We start from the raw sequence: 10,394 nt of genomic DNA, 5'->3' as shown, positions 1-10,394 counted from the left end.
AAGTTAAAATAAGGAGATAACACTGCCCACCTAACAATGTGACAAAAATATAAAATGAACAATGAGAAGCCCAGAAATGCCTCAGAGGATGGACACTCACATCTGTTACCCTAAATGGGAAAATCGGTACAGCCTTTTTGAAGAGCAGTCAGATCATATGAATCGAAAGTCTAAAAACATTCATAGTTGTTGACATAGTAATCCTACTTCTTTGTATCCTAAGAAAAATAATCAGAGATACAGGCAAATATGTAAGTGTCTGAATACTCGCTACTGGTTTTTTGTTTGTTGGCTTTGTTTCTTGCATCGTAACAAAACATTGAAACAAATCTAAAAGTCCAACAGTAGATGAATGATTCAATAAATTATGGTATATCTACAACATGGAATATTTTTACAGTCATTAAAAATGATGTTTTAGGAGAATATTAAATAACATGGAAAAAATACTCTTAGCTGAATAAGTAGAACATGAAAAATACATACAGTATGAACTGTATCAATGGAGAAAATACTAAATGAAGACAGTCTAAAATATAAGTGGCTACGATTTGGGGGTGATGGTATAATGAATGACTATTATTTCCTATATAATTTCCTGTAATAAGCACAATTGTTTTTATCAGATTTTGAAGTGATTTTCTTAAAGGTTAGTTTATAAGCTTTTATACACAGTAACCTGCTATAGGCATAGAAATCTAATTTCCAGTTTTATTCTAAGTGTATATGAGCTACCAGGGACTAGTTTGAGTAGGAACTTAGGGCCTCTCTGTGACTAAAGTCCATGGGTTTTAGTGCATGTTAATTTTTGGTATTTGACTGCTCAGAATTCTTTTGCTTACATTCTGACTTCCAGTCATATGCTGGATAACTGAGTTTAATAGTAAAATCGAGTACTTGTTAGGTAAGGTTTTATTCGCGAATTTCTAAAAAATGGTAGAGTGAAATAAAAAGCTTTGTAGAGACAGCCAGGTCTCTTTTTCATGCAGGGCCTGTTCTCGAAAGTGGTGGGGAAGCGAAGTCCAAGAGAAGAACTTGCTTGCCGGCACCCTGCCCCAACACCAGCAACATCAGCCTGTGGAACATCCTGAGGAATAACATCGGGAAGGACCTGTCCAAGGTGGCCATGCCGGTGGAGCTGAACGAGCCCCTGAACACGCTGCAGAGGCTCTGCGAGGAGCTGGAGTACAGTGAGCTTCTGGACAAGGCCGCACGAATTCCAAACCCCCTGGAGAGGATGGTGAGGAATCAGCCTTCCAACGTCACTGTCAGCCTCTGTCCCTGAGCCACAGGCCGTTCACGTGGGCCTGTCACAGCCCACACGGGCAGAGCTGAGAGGTGGCTCTGCTCCCCTCTGGCTTCATTTTGATTGCTTCTTCCATAGGGTCATTTCTCAGCGACGTCTGGTTCTCCTCTGCCAGTCACTGTGTCGGGATTTGCCATGGTGGCCTCTGGCAGCCTTCGCCTGAGGTAGTTCTGCTCTGTGCTTTTGTGCTTTCTCTTTCTCCAAAAGCCTTCCATCCGATCGCTCTGACACGCCTGGCTGGAAAACATGTCTTGAGGGCTGTCTGTGTGTTTATTTTTACTACCCCCGGGTGGACAGAATTTAATTTCTCGAGCTGTTTTTCTCCTCCAGGGTAAATTTCCCTTGAGAATGTTTTTGTTTATTTCTGGAATTGTCCCATCAGCTCCTAGGTTTTTGGAAAGTATAGTTCACAGAGGAGGTTTTTACATCAGAAAGTTAAAAAAAAAAACAAACTCAAAAACTCATCCTAGAAAAATTCACCTTCTGTTCTTTATTCAGTGTCACCTGCAATCATAGCTTGTTGGCTTTTGAAGGTGCTACCAAGTGTCCCTCATCCTTCCTCTGTCTCGTGGGGATGGGGAGGGCAGAAAGTCCCAAGGGGTTAAGACTGGGGGCAAATCAACCTTTTTTATGACTGTGGTTGACTTTGTTCTTGGAAACTTGGGGGTCTGTACCTATTTTGCCCCCTGATATGTTACCTGATGAGCAGTAAGGTCATCGTATGGCATGCTGGGACATCAGTGTCCCTGGATGCAGTCTCTCCTGGACATTCACTGATTGGCCCAATTGGAACTGGAGTGCCCCCTCGGTCTCACCAGCCTAGCCATGCCGACACCCTCCCATCGATGGAGGATGCCATTCTTTTCTAAATTCTAAGCATTCTGCAGTCTTTGCCCTCATTAAAACATCATTACTTCAGTGATTTGCAGATTAAGATGGAATCTGAACTACCTGCTGAGAGAGATATCCCATAGTCATTCTACCCAGCCTCCAGGGCCTCCCTCATCAAAGCGACTGTCTTTCTTGGTACCAATGATAATCAGGGTAGGAGAGAAAAACGAGCTATATTTTTTTTTTTTAAATCTTCTTTGTTACTTTTCTCCAGAGAATTTTTGCTGGAAACAAAAAAGAGAGGGAAATAGCTTCCAAGGCAAGTGTTAACAGCCAACATTTGTGGACAGCTCTTTTAAGGAAACGATTGACTTTGAGGATGAAAGTATTCTTAAAGGTGTTTCATTCTCGTGGCAATTTAGAGACCCCTAGGACGTTCTGCTGGTTGTTCCGTATAATTGGCCTTCCGCAGAAGTTTGAGGAGGGGCTTCACATCCCCAGCTCGACCACTGGGCGGGAGCCTCACCCTGTGGATTTTGTCCACTGTACTGCAGGTCAGCGTGGCTCCTGCACGTGCTCCTCGTGTCGCCAACCCAAAAGGAGAGGGTTTCCTTCTCCTGCCCCTCACTTCCTTCTCCTGCCCCTCACTTCGTTCTCCCCCTAGCATCATGAGCGACACCAGCTTCTCTTGTCAGTTTTGCTATATTTTAAGTTGTGAGGCGATTCAGGGTTGAGTCAGCGTTCCATATACAGCGTGTCACAAACATACATGGAAGCAGAGAGGAGCAGAGACCCAGGTTTCAAGAATAGGCGGCCGCAGATGGGGCTGGCTTGAGTGTAGTGAACGGATTCTTGTGAGCCACCTGGCTGCTCTAGAGCCTCCTAAGGCGTGAGGTGGCAAACTGGGGCCTGTGTCAGGCAGCACCAAAAATTTGGCAAAAGGCTAATAAGGGACATTACGTGACTGGTGAACATTCATGAAAGGCACTTGGCTCTTCTTCAGTACAAGAAACTTCATGAAATGTGCCGGAGGAGGAAATGTTGAGATTGTTTCTCCCAACATTAGAAAGGAAACATTGCTATCACTACTGAGGTTTAACTTTTTTAATAAAAAAAATAAAAATAAAAAAAGACAAAAAGGGTAATATGTCTGTTTGGTGCTTTGAGCAGGGAACTGATAAAATGCTGACAGCCTCACAGTGAGGGCCGTGAAGAGATTTCGTGAATTTTACGTTCACATAAAATTTTCCTTCCGTTTTTTTATATGTATATTTTTCCCCTGAAAAGAAGAATTTTAAAGTCACTGTATCCTGTGGCTTGTTTCTCAGACTTAGAAAATGACTCTCAAGATTTTCTTTGGTCACAATGAGAGTTTAGGTTGCTGTAATATCAAATTGTGAATAGCTAAACTTCTGATGATCATCCCTGAATTTCGGGGGAAATTTGGCTCTTTTGAAAATTCTTTCCCTCTCGTCCTCCAAAGCCGTGGCACCATGTCAGGATTCTCAGATAATGTGAGGCGTAAACATCCTGGCATCAGCTTAGCAGTTGAAAAATCAGCGTAAGTCCATTTTATCAATGTCATCATCTTGATGGCATCGCCCAACTTTTAGGCATCAAAATAAATGGGCAGTTTAAAAATGTTTGGCTAATTTGTTTCTGGGCCAAAACAAACTTTATTTAAACCTACAATTTTAAATCTGTTGGTTTGATTGTTTTTAAACCAAAGATAAATTATTGGCTTTCTGAAATAAAGCCACAGAGAGAGAAATTGAGGTTTTATTTTATTTCTTTGTGAAAAATAAATTTCTTGGTGACCCAGAAATGACAAAGTTCTTTCCTTCTTGTCCTTAGGTGTATGTGGCAGCTTTTGCCGTATCAGCGTATGCATCTAGCTACTTCCGAGCGGGGAGCAAGCCATTTAATCCGGTTCTTGGAGAAACATATGAATGTATTCGTGAGGACAAGGGCTTCCGGTTTTTTTCAGAACAGGTGGATATACACTACTTTTGTTTTTTGGGAGGAGGTTGCTTATGCTTTCCATTGAATGTGCTTCTAAAATATTTATTTTCCATCTTTCGTTGGCTTCAAAGCAACTGAGATAATTACAGTGCTTTAAACATAAAAGGAGGCATCGATTTCTCTTCCACTGAAACCTAGCCACCACCCATGGGCATGAAGGTACTAATAATTCTTAGCACTCGCTTGGCTGTATGCATAGCCAGTGAGTGTCCTTCCTCCTTAAAATCATTAGTGAAGGGAATTTTCAAGGCATGAAGCATTTGCCCAAACTGCAATTTTAGAGGCTTAAAGTGTGCTCCCTACCTCGATGACATCATCATTCTAGAGTGTGAATACCCCCATCAGAATGGGTAGCACCAAATAAATGTGCTAGTCTTGATTTTGATTTAAGAGGAATCATTCATTTATGTATTTATTCATTCGAATCAGTACATTGTTTATAGAACCTATACCATCACTGTTCCAGATGCTAAGATTCTGTAGTGGGGTGGTGCTTAGGGGCCAGGCAGGAACCCCTGTCCTCGTCTAATGCAACAGACCTCCTACTTATGCAGCCTAAGTCCCATTAGATGCTTCTCATGTAAGAATTAGCATAGAATGATCTTCAGGAGTCAGCAGCCTAGGTTCCAATCTCAGCTCTACCTCTTACTAGCTTTACAACCGGGGCAAGTTACTTAACTTCTCTGTGCTTTGGTTTCCTCTTTAAAGGGGAGAGATGACAATTGTATGTACCTCAAATGGATTTGTGATGATTAAATAAGAAACTGTTTACAAAGCACTTGGACCAGTATCTGAGGCATGAAGATAAATGTTGTAGGGGTGTTTGCTGTCATTATTGACGCATGACAGTATAGTGGCATGTTGGAAACATCCAAAATGTCTGTCAACAAGAAATTGTTTAGCTAAAACAGTGTGCACGTACTGAAATAAAAAATAACCCTCTCCTCTCTTGTTAAGGCAGTGATCGAGCACCTTCACTTTCTGTATATCCCTAAATGTCAGCCTAGGGACACTAAACATCATCACTTCCATATGTTTCTCTCCTCTCAATTCTTAGGACACTGAGGAAAATAGGGGTTGGATTGCTAGAATATTCTTTTCCTTCCTGTTATCTTGCTGCCCCCTTCCTCAATGGATTTGCATTATGGGGTTAGTAAGAGAAGCTTGATGTGGCCGAGACATTTATGAAGATGGTGCTTATCTCAACTGTAAATGACTAGCAGTGTTTTCGGGAACTCAAAGGAAAATGAATATCCAATAATAACCCAAAGCATATTGTCAGTAGCTTGCCAGTTAGAAGCTGAAACAAGAAATTAGCCACTGACTGATATTGGGGATGGAAGGAGTTAAATCAGCAGTTAAAAGGGATAAGATGATGTGTCTGATTCAAATTCAACTGGGTTATTTAAATACCATACCTAAAATAGAACAAGAATAAATGAAAATATAATTTGGTTACCATGGTATTATATGTACTCTTGTGAAAAAAAATAAAGGCCCAAAATAGCCCCAAACTACAGCAGACAATCAGGAGAGGACGAACAGCTATAAGAAAAGAGTAGTAACGTGAGCTTGTGTGAAGCTGAGCTTCAGTCCTCCTGAGCTCTGATGGGGCAAAGCCAAATTCAGGATTTGTTTGTGTATCTCCCGTGGTGGCACAGGGGAGAAATCAGAGTTCCTGGGCACATGCGCACAGAGAGGGAAAGAGGGTTACGTAACTTAGTTTTAGTTCCATGTAATGGATCCCAAGGAAATGAGCAAGAAAGAGATGCGGTTATTGTTAGTGCATAGGATGTGCAGGGTGAGGATTTGTAGACCTGCCTGCTTCAAATCCTACCTCCACATTTCTCTCTGGGTGTGGCCTGGTATAAGCCACCTCACTTTCGGAGCCTCAGCTATTTGTTCATCTGTAAAAGGAGAATGATGACACTTGGCTCATAGGCTGTCGTAGGCTTAAACGAAGTAACACACTGATGTAAATGTTCAGTAAATGCCTATTGCTCTTATATTTAGAGGGAACTTTTAAAATGCCTTTTAACATAGAGTGTTAAGAATAGTAAAATAGAGTGTTTAACACTTTAATATAGAGTGTTAAAAAGGCAGAGATGGGCTTCAGGAATGACTTGATCAAAGAAAACTAGAAAGACATATATCTGTTGTAATATATGCTTTAGTATATTAAAATAAAATGCGCTGTATCTACTCTACTAGCACAAGTGGTTTGAAGGGGATGCAATGTCCCTGGTGAGTCTCTAACCGAAAACCGGCCATTAGGCAGCCAGGAGTTGTCACGGCTGGCTTCACCATGGTAATACCATCAGTCCTCGCCATGATGGAGCTGCTTCATCCAATTGCAATTTAGCCTGATGGCCTCAGGTAGTTGGTTATTTTAATACACCCAAGAAGGGATGAGTCTCAGGGATAGATTCACCCTAACTAAGCTTACAAGAAACTGATGTATAAACTAGAATGCTACTATAGGACTTTACTGTGAAAAATCAACCCGCTATCGGGACCAGAAAGCTTTGGTCAGCGTGATCAGGTGTGATTTTCCCATAGGCAGATTACTTGGGAAGCCAAATTATAATCACAGGTGACTATACAATGTGAAGAAGGCTGCCCTCTCCGTTAGGCACAGGAAGGGTTTGAGGCCAGGGCCTTCCTTTTCCTGACCAGCAGGAGACACGTCAGTTCAGCTCCCACCACCTCCTTCTGCCCGTCTTGTTTATGCTGACCAGCTGATTCGCTGTGCATGAATGCCTTGTAATTTAATGCTTCTAAAAAGAATGCCAGAGCATTTATTCTGTTTCATGCTGGTACCTGCCAGTAGGGTTCTTTCTGCTTCTGGCCCAGGGGACAGTCTACCTTTACAGAGACAGCATGTCTCTGCCTTCGTCCATTATGTGTAGGTGAGATACTTACGCTTTCAGGGTTGGAGGTTGCTTTGCTTTCTTGTGCCTCTTTACAATGAGTACAAGTTTCTGAATAAGGTAATAGCTGAGCAGGGCCCCCAAATTAATATTTTTGGCTGGAATTTTATTCTAAGGACATTGATGAAAATTATATCTCCAAACTAAAGGACCAGAAAAGAAACAACTTGGCTTTTCTACTGTGCATTCTAGACAGCAGAGTCTTTGATTTGAAAGGTGGCACTATCTCTTTCCTCCCAGCCCTGGATCTTGTTTGTGTTTTTGGTGGGTGTGTGGATGTTCGAGGTGCCAAGTGTCCAGGGAAGTAGAGTAATTGCTGCTCAGAGTTCAACTACATGGAAGCTTGCCTCTCTGTACTGGTTCTCATCTAAAAGACCCCAAAACACAGTGTCAAAAGGATTCATGCGGTCAGAAGCCAGAGAAAACATTTCTTGTTCAAATTTTCCTTTAAACAATTAAGTATTAGGTTTGTAGAGTGCTTTATGCTTTAAAGCTCGTACATGATCTTACCTGACCCCCAGAATAGCCCTGTGCAGCAGGTAAGGCCAGGATCAGTTACAGGAGAGGAAACCAAGGCCTGGAGGATTAGAGTTTTCCAGTGCCTCTCAGCTAATGCTGGAACCGAGACCCTCTGCTTCCTCGGTGTCCTTTTTCTCTCACCCTTTTTGGGGTCTCTTGTGTATATTTAATGACTGTGCTCAGAGCTACTGGATTTGGTGGTGGTAGATGTAAAAATAGCCTTTTGTATACTGTTCAGTCAGTGAGACTGTACATGGCATTGTCTAAACCAGGGGCAGGGAATCTGCAGCCTCAAGGCCACATGTGGCCTTCTAGGTTCTTAAGTGCGGCCTTTTGACTGAATCCAAATTTTGCAGAACAAATCCTTTTATTTTTATTAATACATTTTTGTTCATCTTTTATATTTTTATTTTATTTTTAAAATGAACACATTTAAAATACCAAAGAATAAAATAAGTTTCGACAAAATAATCCTCCTGGATTGGCCGGCACAATTAGAACATTAGTAAACTACAAGGGCTAAATTGGCGGCTGCAACGCTCACGATTTAGTTCTAACTTCCCCCTCCTGACTGACACCACTACCACATGAGTCTGGTTGTTGAGAGTTTGTGGGGGTCGAGTATGCCAATCTGTTATTAGGTTTTGACAATGGTACACTATATTTCTGTTTGAAGTGGAATTTGTGAATAGTTGCACAGCTCGACAGTATTTTTTAATTCTGTGCGCTTAACAGCCCATCATGTCAAAGAAGACCAAGAGAATGGTGAAGGAAGAAAACAGATTTTTTAATGAGGATTGGGAATTGCAATATTATCTTGTTTCTGCTAAAGATAAGATGATTTGCTTGCTTTGTGATGCTGCAATATCAACATTAAAGACATTCAAAGCTCATCAGCATTAGAACACTCATGAGGACCACAAATATTTTAAATTAGACAGACAAGAGAGGTTGTATTGCAGAAATTAAAAGATGAAAAGCAAAAGCAATGACAATTCTTTTAAGCAGCAATAAGAATCAAAAATAATGCCACTGAAGCAACTTATAAAGTAGCTTATATACTTCAGAGAAAAGGGAGGCCATTCAGTGATGTAGAAATTGTGAAAGAATGCATTGTCAAAGTTGTAGGATACTTAGACCCTGATAACATTTCCAAGTACAAACTGCCTCTTTCAAGGAGAACCATAGCTAATTGGCATCATGAATTAGCCTTCAACTTAACAGAACAACTTCATGCAATATTTCAAAAGGAAAATATATATTATTCAATTGCTTTGGATGAGTCAACTGATACTACTCACTCGGCACAGGTTTTATATTAATACTTCATTTGAGTCATAACAGAAGATTTTCTTTGCTACAAAGAGTTACTCGCTTTGGGCACTCTTGCGAACAGAACATGGAGAATAGATATCTTCAACAACTTTCAAGATAAATATCGTGAAGTTGGAATGAATTTGATAAATTTAGTGAGTATATGTACAGATGGTACACGTTCCATGACAAGAAAACGTGAAGGGCTTATTGCACAGAAAAAAATTATTAACAGATCCAGATGCTCTCATTTTTCTTCATTGTATCTTGCATCAGCAAAGTCTCTGTGCTAACACTGTCAGGTTTAGTCTCATTCTGTGTTCTCGATTCTTGATGTGCTCATGACCGAAGAACAACAAATACACCAAAGTAAGGCAAGCACAAGGTGAAATTTATTGAGGGGGGAGCAAAATAGGATTATAGAGCAAGAGCAAGACATAGGTTTACAAAGTGAGATACATACACCACAGATGACGACCAGACCCCTTGTCGCAGCAGAAAAAGAGAGTTTGGTTATGGTCTGGGTCTTGTTTTATGGTGTCCAGATAGGGACCTCCCTGTGGTTCAAATGTCACCAGGCAACCACTTTGATTGGACAGCTGGGAGTCACATGACCTGAGTTTTGCTATGCATATGAGTTCTAGGTCACTTTCTAGACTCTATCCTACCTATGTTGCTTGGCCCGTGGACTAGAGAGTCCCCTGCATTCCTTTGCAGTTGGCTCAGTTCTGATTGGCAGATCCATAGGGTGTTCCCTCCTACCCCAGTTATGGCAGTTGCTTGAAACAGGATTAAGACAGGGGCCTGGGGCCCACCCTTGTCCTTCTTCCCAGGTGGGGCAATTGCACTAAGACAAGACACCCACTTTCATCCCTAGGACACCTAGAATCCCTTTAAAATTAACAACTAGTTTTCATTTTTTTAAATTATTAAGTACATAGTTGTTAGATTTTTATAAACTAATGTACATTTTTAAAGTATATCTAATTGAAGTTTCTTGAATGTGGGCTTATTTGATTATACCTAATTAATGTGGCCTTCCAATATGAAAAGTTTCCCCACCCCTGGTCTAGACCTTTCATCCTCCAAACTCACATAGGCCTTAGTTCTCAACTCCCATTGCTGGCTGGGGTGTGGCTTTGCAAATGGGGAATATTCAAGAGTAAATTACAAACATTGCTATCCCATGTTCTCACCCACTGGCTGTTCTATCTTCTGGGGCTTTCCTTTGTGCCCAGAAATCTGCTTCGGCCCTGGCTTTCTATGTTAAGTCCAGAAGGGGGAATTCAGAAAGAAAGGACTTTCTTTCCTAACGAGTCAGGGACGGAGCATCCTGCTGGCACATTATTCCTTCAACCTGCTGCTGCCTGGGAGAGCTAACACACACACAGGTGCTGAGCTTTATCAAGAGAATGGATGGGTCAGAAAACTCATTTCAGTTAGCTATGCTTCATTTTTTGTACCTTTGGGAA

At 41.3% G+C, this 10,394-nt stretch overlaps 1 protein-coding gene across 7 annotated transcripts in view; it reads left to right on the top strand.

Annotated features, from left to right (window-relative positions):
- The window catches only part of OSBPL3 (oxysterol binding protein-like 3), a 171,109-nt gene that overhangs the window by 135,552 nt on the left and 25,163 nt on the right, over positions 1-10,394 (top strand). For all 7 annotated transcript variants that reach the window (XR_001137321.1, XM_012640725.1, XM_012640726.1 and 4 more), the window contains 2 exons: positions 990-1,240; positions 3,992-4,129. Coding sequence is in view for 6 of the 7 variants with exons in the window: in XM_012640725.1 (XP_012496179.1) it covers positions 990-1,240; positions 3,992-4,129 (389 nt within the window). In the remaining variant the exon portion in view is untranslated. The remainder of the gene's footprint in view (positions 1-989; positions 1,241-3,991; positions 4,130-10,394) is intronic.

The sequence above is a fragment of the Propithecus coquereli genome, unplaced genomic scaffold (genome assembly GCF_000956105.1).
Source record: "Propithecus coquereli isolate 6110/MARCELLA unplaced genomic scaffold, Pcoq_1.0 Scaffold156, whole genome shotgun sequence".
Classification (NCBI taxonomy): domain Eukaryota; kingdom Metazoa; phylum Chordata; class Mammalia; order Primates; family Indriidae; genus Propithecus; species Propithecus coquereli.
This window is presented reverse-complemented; position numbering and strand designations above follow the sequence as displayed.